This window comes from Chiloscyllium plagiosum, unplaced genomic scaffold (assembly GCF_037043375.1).
Source record: "Chiloscyllium plagiosum isolate Xiang-an unplaced genomic scaffold, Cpla_swu_hap1 HiC_scaffold_9, whole genome shotgun sequence".
In the NCBI taxonomy this organism is placed as follows: domain Eukaryota; kingdom Metazoa; phylum Chordata; class Chondrichthyes; order Orectolobiformes; family Hemiscylliidae; genus Chiloscyllium; species Chiloscyllium plagiosum.
This window is the reverse complement of record NW_028270147.1, coordinates 47,772,714-47,792,599: the sequence shown is the minus strand read 5'-3', so window position 1 is coordinate 47,792,599 and position 19,886 is coordinate 47,772,714. Positions and strand designations below refer to the sequence as shown.

At 41.3% G+C, this 19,886-nt stretch overlaps 1 protein-coding gene across 1 annotated transcript in view; it reads right to left on the bottom strand.

Moving 5' to 3' along the window:
• Nucleotides 1–19,886, bottom strand: part of faf1 (Fas (TNFRSF6) associated factor 1) — a 414,762-nt gene that overhangs the window by 170,303 nt on the left and 224,573 nt on the right. Inside the window, exon 8 of the mRNA XM_043699221.2 lies at nt 12,575–12,661. Coding sequence (XP_043555156.1) covers nt 12,575–12,661 — 87 coding nt within the window. The remainder of the gene's footprint in view (nt 1–12,574; nt 12,662–19,886) is intronic.

Below are 19,886 nucleotides of genomic sequence, written 5' to 3'. Positions count from 1 at the left end.
TTCACAGTGAAGCTAACTTGCTCTCTCAGTCACTGTCAAACGAAGCTTAGGTATAGTACTTCAGCTTTTCAATTAGGTACTTTACAGCTTTCACCACTCAAAAGTGAGTTCAGCAAGTTTAGAGCATAATCTCATTTTCAACAACAAACACAGAAATTGCTGGAAAAGCTCAGCAGGTCTGGCAACATCTGTGAAGAGAAATCAATGTTAACATTTCGGGTCTGGTGAACCTTCCTCAGTGCCCATTTTGTTTGCTTTCCTTTGTAAGTTTCAGATTTTCTTTCTTCAGATAAGCAGCATATCTGTTCTCAGCACTATCTTTGCTTCTTTGAGCTGGATTTTCCAGTCTGTATTGGAATCTGCATTTTTGCCCAGATCAGATAAAGAGTTGACCAACTTATTGCGTCTATGCTCGATGGAATTGAAAAGGAGGAGGGGAGGATCTTATTGAAACATACAGAATACCGAATGGCCTGGACAGAGTGGATGTTGGGAAAATGAGACTAGGACCCGAGACACAGCCTCAGAATAAAGGGAACACCTTTTAGAACGGAGATAAGAATTAACTTCTTCAGCCAGAGAGAGGAGAATGTATGGAATTCATTGACACAGAAGGCTGTGGAGGCCAGGACATTGAGAATGTTGTAAACTGAGGTAGATAGGTTCTTGAGGATCAAGGAGATCAAGGGCTACTGGGAGAAAGTGGGAGAATGGAGTTGAGAAACTTATCAGCCATGATTGAACAGTGGAGTAGACTCAATGGGCTGAATGGTCTCATTTCTGCTCCTAAATCTCATGGTCTTAGTCACACAAAACCAGGTTATAGTCCAACAGGTTTATGTGAAATTACAAGCTTTTGGAGCATTGCTCCTTCATCAGGTGAAGTGGAGGGTAGCACACAGGCACAGAATTTATAGGTGGAGAGATCATTACAACATAATTCCAGGTAATTAAGAATGTCAAAGATAGTACAAATGTGTGAATGGCATGTTGACAGTTGAATAGCAAGTCTTTGCAGGTGATCAAAAGTGTCAAATAGTGTGAGTGAAGTGTCAACAGCTGAATAGCAAGTGAAGGGATGACCTATGAACTGTTTAATTAAGGCTAAGAGATAATTACAAGAAATCAAAAATAAGATAGCCCTGGAGACAAATCAAATGGTTGCAATAACATGATAGGTCACTTTGGTTACTTTTATATCTTCCCCCACTCACCCTAAAGCTATGCCATCTAGTTCTGGACTCCCCAACCCAGGGAAAAGACCTTGTTTATTTCCCCTCCCTCATGATTTTATAAACCTCTCAGGTCAGCGCCTCAACCTCCAACACTCCAGGGAAAACAGTCCCAGCCTATTCAGCCTCTCCCTTTCGCTCAAATACTCCAACCCTGGCAAGATCCTTATAACTCTTTTCTGAACCCCTTCAAGTTTCACAACATCCTGGACTTCAGTTCCTCGATGCAGTCAGAGAGGTCACGAGGTCTCCAGGGAGCAGCGGAGTCTGTCAGGATACGTGAGTATACGGTTTAAATTTCTTTTAGTTTCTGGACACAGTCGGAGAGGTCACAAGGTCATACATTTGAGCGGTCGCTTTACCCAAAAAAAACTACTCGGATAGTGTCACCCTATCCTCCTCCTCCAACCAAAAAAAAAGTTGTGTCGGCTGCTAAGGTGACAAGTGTATCCTTTCGTGTTTCATTTCTTTTCCCGGCAGTCTATTTGGGAATTTAGAATAGCACGAATGGAGGTGAGGGCAGTTGAATGTTCCTCCTGCAGTACGTGGGAGGTCAGGGTCACCTCTAGTGTCCCCGCTGACTTAATTTGTGGGATGTGCACCCAACTCCAGTTCCTCAAGAACAGAGTTAGGGAAATAGAGCTGGATGAACTTCGGATCATTCACGAGGCGGAGGGGATTATCGAGAGAAGTTACAGGAAGGTAGTTACTCCACAGCCACAAGATGATGATGGATGGGTTTCCATCGGGAGTAAGAAAGAGAACCGGCAGGCAGTGCAGGGATCTCCTGTGGTGGTTTCCCCTCAACAAGTATACAGTTTTGGATACTGTTTGGGCGTGGGGGTGGGAGAGAAGAACGACACATACCGGGGTAAGCAATGGGGCACAGGTCTCTGGCACAGAGCCTGTCCTTGTTGCTCAGAAGGGAAGGGAGAAGAGGAGCAGAGCTTTAGTCACTGGGACTCCATAATTTGGAGGGGGGGGGGGGGCAGGTGGGTAGAGGTTTTGTGGGAACAAGAAAGATTCATGTTTGGTGTGTTGCCTCCCAGGTGACAGGGTCCATGATGTCTCTGATCATGTTTCCAGGATCTTTGAAGGGGAGCAGCTGCAAGTCGTGGTCTACATAGGCACCAATGACATAGGTAGGAAGAGAGATCGGGATTTAAGGCAGAAATTGTAATTCCAGTGAACAGGAGGTTGAGGGTAGTGAGGTTCGGGACAGGTTTACAAGGTCGTAAGAGGGCACCAGCAATCAGGATGTTGGTTTGATATGTATACTTCAATGCCAGGAGCATTGAAGGGTGAACTTGCAACATGGGTTGGTACCTGGGATTTCGATGTTGTGGCCATTTCAGAGACATGGCTCGAGCAGGGACAGGAATAGTTGTCTTGGATTCTGGGATCTAGATGTGTCAGCAAGAAGAGATAAGATGGTAAAAGAGGTCGAGAAGTGGCATTGTTAATCAAGGGTAGTTATGTTTACAATGGCAATGGGCAGGGATAGGTATATACCGCAGGGAAAGAGGTATAACTGGAAGAAAGGCAATTATGGTGCGATTAGGCAAGATTTAGGATGCGTAGGACAGGGAAGGAAACTGCAGAGGATGGACACACTTGAAATGTGGAGCTTATTCAAGGAACAACTACTGCAGGTCCTTGATAAGTATACACCTATCAGGCAGGGAAATGGTTGTCAAGAGAGAGAGAGCCACAGTTTACTAAATAAGTTGAAGCTCTTGTCAAGAGAAAGAGGAAGGCTTATGTGAGGATAAGGGGTGAAGGCTCAGTTAAGGGGCTTGAGAGTTATAAGTTAGCCAGAAAAGACCTAAAGAGAGGGCCAAGAAGAGCCAGGAGGGGACATGAGAAGTCATTGGCGGATAGGATCAAGGAAAACCCTAAGGCTTTCTATAGGTATATCAGGAAGAAAAGCATGACCAGAGTATAAGATTAGGGCCAACCAAGATAGTAGTGAAACGTTGTGTGTGGAATCTGAGGACATAGAGGAAGCACTTAATTAATACTTTTTGTCAGTATTCACGTTCGAAAAGGGCAATGTTAATGAAAATATAGAGATATAGGCAAGAAGACTAGATGGGATAGAGGTTAACAAAGAGAAGGTTTTAGTAATTTTGGAAGATCTGAAAATAGATAAGACTCTGGGGCCAGATGAGTTTTATCCTTGGACTCTCTGGGAAGCCAGAAGGAGATTGCAGAGCCATTGGCTTCAATCTTTATGTCATCATTGTCGACAGAAGACCGGCAGATAACAAACGTTGTTCCCTTGATTAAGAAGGGGAGTCTGGACAACCCTAGTAATTATAGGCCAGTGAGCCTTAATTTGGCAGTGGATAAGTTGTTGGAAAAGGTTATAAGAGACAGAATTTATAATCATCTGGAAAAGAATAATTTGATTAGGGATAGTCAACACGGTTTTGTGAAGGGTAGGCTGTGCCTCACAAACCTTATTGGAGTTCTTTCGGAAGGTGACAAAACAGGTGGATGAGGGCAAGGCGGTTGACGTGGTGTATATGAACTTACAGTAAGGCATTTGATAAGGTTCCACATAGTAGGCTATTGCATAAAATAAGGAGTTTCAGGATTGAAGGTGGTTTAGCAGTTTGGATCAGAAATTGGATTGCTGAAAGAAGACAGAGGGTGGTGGTTGATGGGAAATGCTCATCCTGGAGCTCAGTTACCAGTGGTGTGCTGCAAGGATCTCTTCTGGGGTCACTGTTGTTTGTCATTTCTATAAACGATCTGGAGGTGGGCAGAGAAGGATGGGTTAGTAAACTTGCAGGTGGCAGTAAGGTAGGCAGAGTCGTGGACAGTGCCGAAGAATGTTGTGGGTTACAGAGTGACATAGATAAGATGCAGAGCTGGGTTGAGTAGTGGCAAATGGAGTTTAATGAGGAAAAGTGTGAGGTAGTTCACTTCGGAAGTAGTAACAGGAATGCAGAGTACTGGGCTAATGGTAAAATTCTTGGTAGTGTAGATGAACAAAGAGATCTCTGTGTCCAGGTGCATAAATCCCTGAAAGTTGCCACCCAGGTTGATAGGGTTGTTACAAAGGCATATGGTGTGATGGCGTTTATTGGTAGGGGGATTGAGTTTCGGAGCCACAAGGTCATGCTTCAACTGTACAAGACATTGGTAAGGCTGCACCTGGAGTATTGTGTGCGGTTCTGGTCACCGCATTTTAGGAAAGATGTGGAAGCTCTGAAAAGAGTTCAGAGGAGATTTACTAGGATATTGTCTGGTATGGAAGGAAGGTCTTACGAGGAAAGGCTGAGGGAATTGAGGGTGTTTTCATTGGATAGAAGGTTGAGAGGTGACTTAATCGAGATGTATAAGATAATCAGAGGGTTAAATAGGATGGACAGTGAGAGCCTTTTTCCTCAGATGGTGAAGGCTGACATGAGGGGACATAGCTTTAAATTGAGGGGTGATATAATTTAGGACAGATATTAGGGATACTCAGAGTAATAGGGGCGTGGAATGGCCTGACTATAACATAGTAGCTCACCAACGTTAAGGGCATTTAAACGGGACATACATATGGATAATAACGGAATGGTGTAGGTTAGATGGGCATCAGATTAATTTTGCAGGTCGGCGCAACATCGAGGGCCTGTACTGCACTGTAAAGTTCTATGTTCTATCCTTCCGATAGGAAGGAGACCAGAATTGCACACAATATTCCAAAAGTGGTCTAGCCAATGTCCTGTACAGCCGCAACTTGACCTCCCAACTCCTATACTCAATGCACTGACTAATAAAGGAAAGCATACCAGACACCTCCTTCATTATCCTATCTACCTGCTACTCCACTTTTGAGGAACTATGAACCTGCACTCCAAGGTCTCTTTGTTCAGCAACACTCTCCAAGACCTTATAGACTTAATGCAAGTCCTGTTCTGATGTGATTTTCCAAAATGCAGCGCCTCGTATTTATCTAAATTAAACTCCATCTGCCACTCCTCAGCCCATTGGCCCATCTGATCAAGATCCTGTCCTACTCTGAAGTAACCTTCTTCACTGTCCACTACACCTCCAATTTTGGTGTTATCTGCAAACCTATTAACTATACCTCCAATGTTCACATCTAAATCATTTATATAAATAACAAAAAGCATTGATCCTTGTGGCACACCACTGGTCACAGGCCTCCAGTCATAATTCTAATTTTTTATATTGAATTCAAATTCCACCATCTGCAGTGTTGGGATTAGAATCTGGTTTCGCAGAACGTTTGCCGAGTTTCTGGATTCATAGTCTATCAATAATACCACTAGGCCATTGCCTCCCCATATCTATTCATCATGAGTTTATCATCATTGATTCAGGTTAAACTCTTTGGTGAACAGAAGGTCGAGTCATTCTGGTGCCTCAGAGTAAAACATCTCAAGTCCAGATGGTTTTCTTTTGACATTAAAAATAATATGTCATGTATAAACACACACTGCTGGGAGGCTGAAATATATTTTTAAATCTCACTATCTGGTAAAAAAAAATATATTACAATAGGAAAACAATCCTACTTTCCTTACTTAGTTTCTAAATCTACTCAGTTAAATTTAATCAGTCAGTCTGGTATATATGAGCATAAATGTTACAAAATTTCGACAAATATCTGGAATAGACTTATTGGTATTCAGTGCAAATATTATTTTATTCTGGAGGAAAGAAACCCCAGATTTTGATGTTTTCTTATAACGAAGTGAAGAAAGTGTACACCCCAAACTAGTTCAAAGACAAAGCTCCAGCTAAGTGTACACCAATAATATAAACCGAAAACAATTTTATAGAGTCTACGTTATTTGCTGAGTAGTTTATTATTTTTCAAAACAACAGACTCGGATTTTTTCCATCCGGTTTGCATTCTGCTTCATGGCCTTAAAACAAATTCATGCACTATAGAAAATCAAGAATGTTGACAGAGCTTGGATAGCGCCTCATCATCTTGATTGTACAAAAGCTTTAAACCAACCAAATTATATGCAAATATAAGCGGTTTTTGTTTTTCTATTAACTCTTAAAACAAAGGCGAAAAATCTCGGCCATAACAACATATAAGCATCATTATTTTGATGCCTTTATGTTTCTGTACCATACTACATAATCTTATCATCTGCCAGGACCTAACAGACTTTTGCTGGCATGAAGTAACAAATCAAATACAAATCCCATCAGGGAATGGTCTAGAGCCCTTAGTTCTTAGCAATGAAAGCTGTTATCATTTTCTGAATTACAAGAACTATAAAAGGACACTCTACTCAAGCTATCACTGAATGTCACCTGAAAGCAATCACAAAAGGGCTCTACCTAGGCTTATCTCTGAGCTCTGTCACTAAGGCAACCAGAAGGGAATAAGTTTCAGTGGGTCTATGAATTTAGGAAACCATAAAAGCCAGGGCTAAAAGGTATGTGCAGCCTCACAAAGATTGACTGCATTAATACATTAGCAAATACTGTGAAACACTGGATAAATGTCAGCAATTATGGAAAGACTCTTCATAACAATGTATGGTGTCTGTCAACCCCTGTGGTGTGATATGTAACTGTCATTCACTGATGTATGTGCTCTATTTTTTCATTGACCTGAACCCGTATCACCACATGCAAATTGGTTTCAAGTTGAACAATTAAAACAAATTATTCTGTGGTTGGTTGTTCTCAAAGGTTTTACAGTGCTTAATAGTACCTAAGTCTTTGCAGTGCTTGTTCAGGAAATTTCATGGGACATTCTGCCTCAGTTTCAAGTTAATGATTGCAGTACATAAAAACAAATACTCAAAACCTGCATTTGCTTCCAGTCATTAAAATTTATTGTGAAAAAGACCCACAGTGCCATAGGAACCATTTTCACTATATTTCTTGTTAACCTCAAGCTCAATAAACAAGGAAACTAGATAGGCTTGCTGTAATTGGATTCCTGTATAATCTTGAGTCTCTTTTGAACCTGATGGACCTGGCTCATCTGGAAACATCAGTTAACTTAATCTAAGTCAACACTCATTTAATATATTCTTTTTCAGATCCCTTTAGGTAGTAAAAATACACTGTCTGCTGCAGCTCTCACTTTAATGAGGGATGGGATACTGTACGAGTTCTCGATAACTCTTTGTTTTGGCAGAACCTCACTGGGGGGGGGGGAATATATAGACTTGTGCTGGTTAGCAAATGTCTTCATGCTGAGTAAGTTCAACCAAGACAAAGAATCTGGCTGGTTAGCATTTTACAGTTTAACAAGGGCACATTTTCAGTCTTGAGGGCAAGAATAATTTTTAACACCGCAAATAACACCTCAAATTCTGAGTAGCATCCTCTTGAAAGACTATAAATTGGAATTACAAAAGTTTACTGTTATTTATGAAAAATAAATTATTTTATAATATTATCTAGTATGTTGACATCATCTCAACAACATTGAGAACTTCAATTCTAAACTGGTTTCCTTTTAAAACCAGTGTCGATTTCAAAACATTTTCAGAGATGAGTGATAGGATCTCTCATTGGCCATTCACCTTTAAGTAAATTGATGGCATTACACAAAGATAATGAACACATTTATTGTTGGAAGCTGGACTATGAGCTAACATGGAATTTTTTTTCAAAAACAAATTTTCTCTCTTCACATTTCCTTCATAAGACTTATGGCAGCATGTTGAAAGATTATCGTGGAACTACCAACACCTCTATATTCAACTGGAACGAAATAAGTTGCTTGAGAATGATCTAGCCATGCAACTGTGAAGCATTTTCAGTGAAAAACTTCATGTCCCAATCAAGGACACCAGGTACCAAGATGGCATCCTTCTCAGATGCTCAAGCTTTAAAAAGGCTGCTGTTGCAATCTCAATGGACATTAAAATGATTTGGATTATAGTCACAATGTGACACTCTTCCTCCCTGGATGGGCTGACTTAAATACTTGATGATGAACAGCTTTCCAGAAAATCTTTCAACGTGAACAGGATGCTTAAAGTGTCAATGTTGAGTTATTCATGATGAATACAACTAGCTTAAAAACATCATTCAAGTGACTGACTACATTCTTGTGTCATGGAAGTAACTACTGCTACTGGAAGAGTTTTTCAGGCAACTAGTTCACAAAAGATATCATGCCCAGTGAGAAACTGAGATCTTGCCAGCAGTAGAAAAATAATCTAATCAGCTCTAATCATTCGGAATGCTGCACCATGAGTCTGAATTCAATACTGGTTGGAGCTGGGGCCATTTTCTGAGAAGACACCGCTCACATTTTTCACTAATTTACAGTCTTGCTGGCTCCCTATTTGGTTACAGTTTCATAAAGGCTCTATAAAACCTTATTCAAGTGGTCAATATTCACTTGTTAACAATGAAAGCATCCTTAACTGACGATATCCTATGAAGGAATGATTGGACATGTTGATCTTACCACTGGAATTTAGAAGAATGAGAGACAATCTCATTGAATCTGGGAGAAATGTGAAATCTGGAAAGGATGGATGTGAGAGGAAATTTCACCTTCTGGGAGAGATGAGTACTGGAGATTACAAATAGGTGGTCTCCTTTTTAACCGAAGAACATAAAGACTTTGAAGACATAAATTCTTTTCACTCAGAAATTTTCTAATCTTTTCCCCCAGACAGCATGGAATATTTTTGCAGCTTACATAAATTCTTGATTGGCATGGGAGCCAAAAGTTATAGAGATAGTCAGAAATGTAGACTTATGCTCACGATCAGATTAGCCTCATCTTATCAAAAGATACAAGATCAAGAGCAGGTGTACTCCTGCTCCTAATTTGTATGTACAATGTACATCATTGCATCCAATATTGTTTTCACATGGACATGATCACTCGTCACAGGAAAATGTCAGATATGTTTCTGTCTCTGTTGAAGGTAGAAATGCTAGAAGTTACAGATAGTGTGGCTGATGGGTAAGGGAAGGGGGTGGAAGAAGTAGTTAAGAGTCCAAAGCAGGTTTATAACATCAAGTGAAGAATCACTTGTCAGGTCACTGCTGAACTCAACTTTGAAATAAGTGGTATCAGAGTAGTTGTCAGGTGCCTCAAATAAGGTGCAACCAAAATGAACAGCACATTTGACAACCACTAGTCTGCAACAGACAACAGTGGTTCATGTCAGGGTAGATAATAGTTTTGCAATGGTATTTTGAGAAGCCAACCTACCTGTGTTAAATAATACTATAAATGAACCTATTATTTTCTGAAGTGTCAGTATGGAAGATTTACATATACAAGATAGTCCTTAAATATTGCATCAATTTGCAGAGGTCTGCTGACAGTTAACATTGATGTTTATGTCTGACTGACAAGAGAGAGAAGAAACAATAATTGACCCTGACATCCATCCATATAGTTTACCCGAATCAGTGGCAGGCTGAGTCCAAGGATAGGCAATAGGAAAAGGAGGAGCGTGTGTCCCCTAGATAGATTCTTATAAGAAAATGGTGCAACCTGTAGGATGGTCATCAAAAGTTGATGACAAATTTTTAAGCCCTGACTTGATGCCTGGCATTCACTTTAGCCCTGACTTGATGCCTAGAATTCACTTTGTTGAACTGGTTGCAAACCATAGAGCATAGTACAAGAGGGTCTCCAATCCAAAGTGTTGACTGGATGGAAGTACTGGATAAATGTTGGGACAACCATATTGTATCATTGAACTGTACTAGGCCGAAGGTATGTTTAATGAGGTTTTCCAATGCATTTGTTAAGTAGGATATACTGCAGGAATAGAGTGAGATTGAACATTTTTACATTATTGCAATTGTAAATGATGCAAAGGAAAAGGCTACCAACAGAGAAAGAATATGGTAATCGACTATCGTACAATCCCAAAAACAAATTTATGCAACACTTAAACATATTTGTTTGACTGCTGTATTTATAGAGAAAAGAAAGAAATTATTCCTTTCTCAGGCTGAAGAATTTGCAAATTGCAACAGAGAATTATAACTCACTACAAAACTGGAAAAATATTTACAGTGGGATTCATGAATTCCTTAAAGTTTCAAAATTTGGGTGTGGATTATTTGTGTGTAAAAGTCAAGCGTGTGGAGCCAAGAGTAAGGGGGGTGCAAGGAGTGGGGCTGGAAAAGGGGGCGGGGATGGAATGTAAAGGCAAGAAGGTGGACAAGGTAGACAAGAGGTTGATGATGGCAAGACTGAGGCTGAGAGGAAGCCCGAGTTCAAGGGTGAGTGAGAACAACAAGGAGAATTGAGGGAGGGGTGGACACTGGTGTATCTCGGGCAGGAACAGACATGAGGAATAGGCAGAGATTGAGGCTAAGAGCGAGGGAGGGAGAAAAGGTGAACAGGAGGAGCAAAACAGCATGGGCAAAAACAGACTAGCAGGAAATGCAGAGGGCAAATAGTGAGATGGTGAGAGATGGTGAACAGTGCGCTGAGTGAGGACTAGAGTGGCAGTTGGGATGGACATAGAGCAAAGGCCAGGACTGATTTGCTGGTGATGCAGCAAGCATGGGTGAGACAAGCGATGTGTCAAGTGAGGCTGATGGCAGAGAGTGAGGATAAGTAGGGCATAGGAGAGTGTGAGGATGGGGTATGAATTAGGGGATGCAGACAGGGTGCTGGATGAGCACAGCCAAGTGGAGGGCAGTTGGGAGATCAGCCAAGGGGAAATGCAAGTAGCACAGAAAGAGACAGAGAGACAGAGAGAGAGAGAGAGAGACAGAGACAGAGAGAGAGACAGAGACAGAGAGAGAGACAGAGACAGAGAGAGAGACAGAGACAGAGAGAGAGACAGAGACAGAGAGAGACAGAGAGAGACAGAGACAGAGACAGAGAGAGACAGAGACAGAGACAGAGAGAGACAGAGACAGAGACAGAGAGAGACAGAGAGAGAGAGCACGCACATGAGCACACAGGCCAAGATAGGGAAGGAGCAAGGGTGTGTGGGATCTAGAGAGAGCAGAGGGCCTCAGCAGGGCCAGAGAGAAGGTGAGCAGATATGACAGAGGGGGAAGAGTACAACAGAGAGGAGAGTACAACAGTGGGGGAATACAACAGATATAGGAGAGTGAGCAAAGGAGAAACAGAATGGAGAGAGAAAACTGGGACAAGGAGAGCAAATGGGGTCAGTGAGACAGCAATACAGGGAGGGAGGGAGAGCGATAAAGCCAGCGTGGGATAGCGAATAGAGACAGGAAGGGGCAATGAAAGCCAGGAGAGCTAAAGAAGAAGTGAGACAATAGGATGTGGAAAAGTCTGTAAAAAATAGAGGGAGGATGAAAACTATGGGGAGGCGGGGGCATGAGAGATACGGTGAAAATGAGAAGAAAGGTATAGCAAAATGTGAGAGGGGAGTGATGGGAGGTGAGGTGGGAGGCGGGAGACTGGACAGCGGGAGGCGGTAGGGGATGGACAGTGGGGGAAAAGGGACAGCGGGAAAGGGGGAGAAACTGGCAGAAGAGGGAAGAGACACCAAGAGGAGGGAAAAAGCAAGAGGAGAGAAGGACAACAAAACACAAAGGATGAGGGTCCACGAAGCGGGCAGGGTCAACAGAAAAAGGGAAGGGACAGTGAGAGAGTGAGACACAGCAAAAGAGAGGGACAGCAGGCAAGCTTGCACAAAATGACAGAATAATACTTAATTTTAATGACAGTCAATTATCTTAACTCTGGATTTATTGGAGCATGATTAATCAATATTTAGGAAGAATTGTCACAGTTAATTCTATATCACCCACCTAGACCATGATATCTATTATGAGCAAAGGTCTTGAAATTATTAAGACACAATATCAAATTAGCATTTTGCTTCATGGAACTTTTTTACCCCCAAAATAAAAGCTGATCAGCCCTGTATTAATTTCCTCATACCTTAAATATCTCTGTGTAAAATCATGCCAACAGCTCAAGCATTAACAAAATTACTAAGCTAACAAAATTCTAAGCTACAGTGGACAGGATTTCATTCCAATTGATTTTAAAAAGTTAAATCAGTTTACAAAAAACTTGTTGAATGTACTGAATGGATGGCTGAATTATTTCAGAGGAAAGCCTTTATGCATGCAGATACTAAAACATCTTGAAATGTTTATACAGCTGACTGGTCTCAACTATGGGTAAATCTGAAAAGTAAGCTCCTGTGCCCTACGCTTCTCTTCAATTTTGAAAAGATGTTTGGCTAATGGTTACAATGGTCATATAAAAAGAGTAATGCAGAAATGAAAATATATCAAAACCACATACTAACAAAAGCAGAAGTACATAAAAGAACATCTGCTGAAAGTTTGTGATGAATAGGCAAGAGAAATTCTAAGGATTGAAGCACAGTACAAATTCTTTGAAAGTATATTACACTTACAGAGTCATCCTCAGCAGAGGCAGGCCAGCCTTCCCAAATCTGGTGACGGACATGGATGTTTGTGAGATCAAATATGTTACGCTTTACCTAGTAAAAAGAAAAATTTTAGAGGATACAACACACTGCATTTTGTTTTATTTAAAGTCATCTCAAGCACAGTATATTTCAATGCAAGCCTTTTCTACTCTTTCACAGGGTGTGAGCATCACTGGCTGCTCAGCATTTGTTGCCCTCAAGAAGGAAATCATGAGCTGCCACCTTGAACTGACGCAATCAATGTGGTTTTAAGTGCAGCCATAGTAATGTGAAAAATACCAGAATGTTGAGTCAGTGACAATGGCAAAGGCAATATAGTCCCAAGTCAAGATGGTATGTAGCTTGGAGAGCAATTTACAAGTGATGGTGATTCTGCTGTTCTGGTCTTTCCAGGCAGTACAGGTCACAGCTTTGGAAGTGCTGTTGAATAAGACTTGATAAGTTATTGAATGCATATTATATATGGTGCACATACTGTATATAGGTTTTGGTTCTTGAACGAGTGAATAGTTTTTGCCATTTCAAATGCAGATAAACTGAGTAGTTATTCATATCCTGTCCATAACCGGAGCCTTCAAACTTGACCATTTTTAAAAGTTAGTTCATGATATGTGAAATTTGCTGGCAAAAACAATATTTGTTGTTCACTGCGTAAAATTAGGACAATTTAAAGACCAAGTTGGTTGCAAAGGAGACAATCATACTGGATATCTGAATGATAAGAATTGGATCATTGGCAGGAATTTAAATTTTACAGTATGACACAGATTAAAAATGACCAGTGGGCTGCCAGGAAGGTAAGCAAACTGTTTAAAAAGCTTCCCTCAGGAATCTGCAGCCTCCAAAATAATTGCAGCGAGGGAAGAGAGAATGAGGACCAGGGGGCTGCCGGGAAAGTAAACAAACTGTTTGAAAAGCTTATTTATTTGGGCAGCAGCTGAACCCGAGACATCCATCTCTCCCATCCATCCTCCTCCTCTAACCAAAAAAAAGGACTCTGTGGTGAGTTGGTAAGGAAAGGATTTTGGTAAGTTAAGTTGGTTAAAAAGAAAACTTCTTTCCTTTTTCAAAACTTTAGTCTCAACTTAGGTAAAACTTAAGATTGAAAATGGCAGGAGATCTCAGACCTGTGTCATGTTCCTCTTGCCCAATGTAGGAGCTCAGGGACACAGCTGGTGTCCCTGGCTCCTTCTTTTCCAAGAAGTGTGTCCAGTTGCAGCTTTTGTTAGACCACATGACAGCTCTGGAGCTGCAGATGGACTCACTTTGGAGCATACGCAATGCTGAGTGGGTCGTGGACAGCATGATTAGTGAATTGGTCACGTCGCAGATTAGGATTGCTGAGGGAGAAAGGTAATGTGTGACCAAAGGCAGAGAAAGAGCAGGAAGGCAGTGCAGGTGTCCCCTGCGGTCATCTATCTCCAAAACAGGTATACCATTTTGGATACCGTTAGAGGAGATGGCTCACTAGGAAAGGCAGCAGTAACAAGTTCATAGCACTGTGACTGGCTCTGCTGTACAGAGGGGGAGGGAGGAAAAAAAGGGTGGAAGCACTATAGTCATAGGAGATTCAATTGTAAGGGGAACAGATAGGCGTTTTGTGGTCAGAAAATGAGACTCCCGAATGGTATGTTGCCTCCCAGGTGCGTGGGTCAGGAATGTCTTGGATTGACTGCAGAAAATTCTCAAGGGGGAAGGGTAAACAGCCAATTGGTGTGGTGCATGTAGGCACCAATGATATAGGTTAAAAAAAACAGGATGAGGTGTGACATAAAGGATTTAGGGAGTTAGGAACCAAGTTAAAAAATAGGACCTCAGGAGGTAGTAATGTCAGAATTGCTTCCAGTGTCACGTAGAGTAGGAATGATAGAATATTTAAGATGAATCCATGGCTTGAGAGATGGTGCAGGAGGGAGGGGTTCAGATTTTTGGCACATTGGGACCAGTTCTGGGGGAGGTGGGATGATTACAAATTAGATGCTCTACACCTGGGCCGGACTGGAACCAATGTCCTTGGTAGTGCTTTTGCTGATACCTTTGGGGAGGGTTTAAACTAATGACAATAGACAATGGACAATGGACAATAGGTGCAAGAGTAGGCCATTCTCCCCTTCGAGCCAGCACCACCATTCATTATGATCATGGCTGATCATCCTCAATCAGTATCCTGTTCCTGCCTTATCCCCATAATCCTTGATTCCACTACCCTTAAGAGCTCTATCCAACTCTGAATGTGGCAGGGGAACAGGTACCAAATGAGGAGGTAGTGATTAAAGCCTGTAAGGAACTAGATAATGAAGTCAGCATGACTAAGGGGAAAGAGTAGGCAGGAAGTGGCGACATACGCAGAGGGATTGGTGGTCTGAGGTGCATTTGTTTTAATGCAACTAGTATGGTAGGTAAGCCAGATGAATTTAGGGCTTGGATTAGTACCTAGGAGTATGATGTTATTGCTATTACCGAGACTTGTTTGAGGAAAGGGCATCATGATTGGCAACTAAATGTCCCAGGATATTGATACTTCAGGTGGGATAGAGAGGGAGGTAAAAGGGGTTGATGAGTTGCATTACTGGTCAGAGAGGATATCACAGCTGTGCTGAAGGAGGGCATTATAGAGGACTCGAGTAGTGAGGCACTATGGGCAGAGCTCAGAAATGGGAAGGGTGCGGTTCACAATGTTGGGCTGTACTACAGGCCTCTAAACAGTGAACATGAGATACAGGTACAAATATGTACCTGTATCAAACAAAGATGTTGGAGCAACAGGGTGGTGTGATAGGAGATTTTAATTTTCCCACCATTGACAGGAATTCACAGTGTTAGAGGATTGGATGGAGCAGAATTTGTAAGGTGCATTCAGGAGGGTTTTCTAGAGCAGTATGTAAGTAGTCCAACTCGTGAAGGGGCCATGCTGGACCTGAGCCCAGCCAGGTGGCTGAAGTTTCAGTGGGGGATTACTTTGGGAATAGTGATCACAATTCCATATGTTTTAGGATACTCATGGACAAAGACAAGAGTAGTCCTCAGGGAAGAGTGCTAAATTGGGGGAAGGCCAACTACATCAAAATTCGACAGGAGCCGGGGAATGAAGATTGGGAGCAGCTGTTTGAAGGGAAATCCACATTTGATATGTGAGAGGTTAATTAGAGTTCAGGAGAGATAGGCTCCTGTGAAAATTAGGGATAGAAATGGCAAGATTAGGGAACCATGGACAACAGATGAAGTTTGAGAAAGTTCCCCACAGTAGGTGGAGAAAGTGATGTCGCATGGGGTCCAGCTTATTCTAGCTAGATGGATAGAGAACTGGTTGGGCAACAGGAGACAGAGGCTAGCTAAAGGAAAAAGGATGTGTACATAAAGTCTAAGTGACAGAAGTCCGACGAAAGTTTGGAAAAATATCAGGAACGTAGGACCAATCTGACAGGAGGAATTAAGAGGGCTAAAAGAGGTCATGAGATATCCTTAGTGATCAGGGTTAAGGAAAACTTCCAAAGCCTTTTATTCATATATAAGGAGCAAGAGGGTAACGAGGGAAAAGGTTGGCCCACTCAAGTACAAAGGAGGAAAGATATGCATGGAGTCAGAGAAAATGGGTGAGATTCTTAATGAGTACTTTGCATCGGTATTCACTGAGGAGAGAGACATGGAGTATGTTGAAGTTAGGAATAGATCTTTGATTACTCTAGGTCAAGTCAGCATAAGGAAGGAGGAAGTCTTGTGTATTCTAAAAGGCATTAAGGTAGACAAGTCCCCAGGACCGGATGGGATCTAACCCAGATTACTGAGGGAAATGAGAGGAAATAGCTGGGGCTTTAACAGACATCTTTGCAGCATCCTTGAAAACGGGAGAGGTCCCACAGGACTGGAGAATAGCTAATGTTGTCCCCTTGTTTAAGGAGAGTAACAGGGATAATTCAGGTAATTACAGATCTGTGAGCCTGACATCAGTGGTAAGGAAGTTACTGGAGAAGATATTAAGGGATAGAATATATACCCATTTGGAAGAAAATGGGCTTATCAGTGATAGACAACATGGTTTTGCACAGGGAAGGTCATGTCTTACAAACCTAATAGAACTTTTTGAAGTTGATTGATGAGGGAAGGATGTAAATGTCAGATACTTGGACTTTGGTAAGGCGCTTGATAAGGTTCCCAATGGTAGGCCGATGGAGAAGGTGAAAGTGAAGTCGCATGGGGTCCAGGGTGTTTCTAGCGAGATGGATAGAGAAGTGGTTGGGCAACAGGAGACAGGAGACAGAGGAGTAGTGGAAGGGAGCTTCTCAAAATGGAGACCTATGACCCACATGGATCCATGTTGAGACCACTGTTGTTTGTAATATACAAAAATGATTTGGAGGAAGATGGAGGTTGTCATATTAGCAAGTTTGCTGATGACACCAAGAATGGTGGAGGAGCAAATAGTGAAGGGGGCTGTCGGAGAATACAGCAGAATATAGATAGACTGGAGAGTTGGGCAGAGAAATGGCAGATGGAGTTCAATCAGACAAATGCGAGCTAATGAATTTTGGAAGATGCAGTTCCAGAGCAAACTACACAGTAAATGGAAAGGTGCTGGGGAAAACCGATGTACAGAGAGTTCTGGGTGTTCAGGTCCATTGTTCCCTGAAGGTGGCAACGCAGGTCAGTAGAGTAGTCAAGGCGGCATATGGCATGCTTTCCTCCATCGGACAGGGTACTGAGTACAAGAGTTGGTAGGTCTTGTCACAATTGTATACAACTTTGGTTTGGCCACGTTTGGAATACTGCATACAGTTCTGGTCGCCACATTACCAAAAGAATGCGGATGCTTTGGAGAGGGTGCAGAGGAGGTTCACCAGGATGTTGCCTGGTATTGAGGTCATGCTAGCTATGAGGAGAGGTTGAGTAGATTAGGATTATTTCATTGGAAAGAAGGCGGTTGAGGGGGGGGACCTGATTGAGGCCTACAAAATCATGAGAGGTGTAGACAGGGTGGATAGCAAGAAACCTTTTCCCCCCAGAGTTGAGGACTCAATTACCAGGGGTGACAAGTTCAAACTGAGGGGGGAAAAGTTTAGGGGAGTTATACATGGAAAGTTCTTTATGCGAGGGTGGTGGGTTCCTGGAATGCATTGCCAGCAGAGGTGGTAGGGGCGAGAACGATAGCGTCATTTAAGATGTATCTCGACTGATATGTGAATGGGCAGGGAGCAAAGGGATACAGATCCTTAGAAATTAGACGGCAGGTTTAGATAGTGGATCTGGATCAGAGCAGGCTTGGAGGGCCGAAGGGCCTGTTCCTGCGCTGTAATGTTCTTTGTTCTTTGACTCAAAGGGACTAAGAAATCTGCATATCATTATATCGTTTAAGAGACTTGATTTAAAGAATTCATGGGTATTATCTAAATCCCTTTTTTTTCTTGTTTAGGAAAATCTAGAACGACAAAATTTTCCAAGAAGTGCCTTACTATTAAAGCATACATCTATATAATACACTGAAGAACACAGATATCATCATAAACCATAACTCCGATAAATGTTATAACCCAAATTAACATTAGCAAAACAAAACTAATGGAACTATCCTTATTTTATCAAATTGCTGTTGGAAAGCATTAGCATGCTTTGACTGCTAAATTTCTTTTTATATGCCTGGCAAATTCTAAACAATATTCTGCTCAAATACGTATAAGAAAAATTACAAAGTGTCAGTTTATTACTAATGTATCATACAAGTACGATAAGCTACTTGGAGGGAAACAAATTGAACACTTCATGCTCTATCCCATGAATTAAAGGAGCAAATAAAGAATACAAATTTTGCATTAGTCCTATGCATTAAAACTCAGACTTCCAAACAATAAACATCAAACCAAATCTTAATACCAAAGAAAATCCCCATAAATAGCAATGTCCCACATTACAAAAAAAAACTGATCATCAGTAAGACTTGCACATTAACCCTTCGAGCAGCTGAACATAACCTATCAGTGTTTTTGTAGTTTTGGAAACAGAAATAGACATAGAAATTTGAGTTCACTGAAAACATCACTGTACATGCTTTCTTTAAAAGTCAAATTAGATTTTGAGAAATGCAAGATATTTCTAATAACGTTTGCAGCAAATTAAAAAAAATCCAATTTTTTTATTTTCGGATTTCAAAAATTAAAGGAAATTATGTTGGACATTATGTTGGATCAATATTTTACAAGGATTCATTATAACTTATTAAATTTTGTATTCTGTCCCTCAGTCTGTAATTTAACTCCCATGATCTTATCTGCCTTTTAATTACTTTCTCAACTTGCCATGCCATCTTCAATGATTGGGCATGTAGATTACGTGATGCCTGTTCTCATACCAATGCTCCCTGTAAACTGTGCGGCCACTTGGAAGTCTGGCGCATTACCAATGCATTGGCCTCCGATTCCACAAGTCACTGCTGTGCATGGACCGCTGTATTCCACGCAACAGAAAAACTAATTAGAGGGAATGTCATCCTTCACCTCCATCAGAATTATATGCTTTGTTTAACACTGCCTCTCCTCTTTACTAAGTTTCAACTGATTACATGCCATTTTTCTCCAAGCTTATTTAGGTCGTCTTAAATTTTATCACTATCTTTTTCACAGTCCAAAGTATACAAATCTTGGAATTGATCTTGTACTCTCAAAGTTAAATCATTAAAAGGTACCTTGCTCTCTGGGAAACATAATTATAAACCTTCCTCAAATACAAAAGCAATCCATCATCATTAATCTGGTTCCAGAGGAGGCTTTGTAGCCAAGGTGCCACTGCTTTCATTCAATGGGTTTCAACTATATTACATGGCAATTTCTCAAATGCCTTTGAAAGTCTATTGGGACCATATCAACTGCACTAATTTCACTGTACCTCATCAAAATTACTATCGAATTAGTTAAATACAAGTTGCCTTTCATAATTCATGCACTCCTCCCTTAATTAATCTACACTTGTTCAGCTGGCTGTTAAATTTGTCCTAAGTTATACTTGATAAAAACTCTCAGGATGGAAGATAAACTGACTGGCCCAGAATTTCTGGATTTATCCTAACACCATTTTTTTAACAAGGGTCTAACATGTACAACTTTCCAGTCTTTACCATTCTCAAATCCATGGAAGATTTGAAGACTAAAACCAACACCTCAAATTTCAACACTGACTTTCCTCAGCATGCTCAGATACACCTGATCTGTTGTTGATGGTTTAGCAAAGTACTGCCAGCCTTTTGAATGCTTTCACTGAATTAACTTTTAGCCCATCCAATATCTCTGGG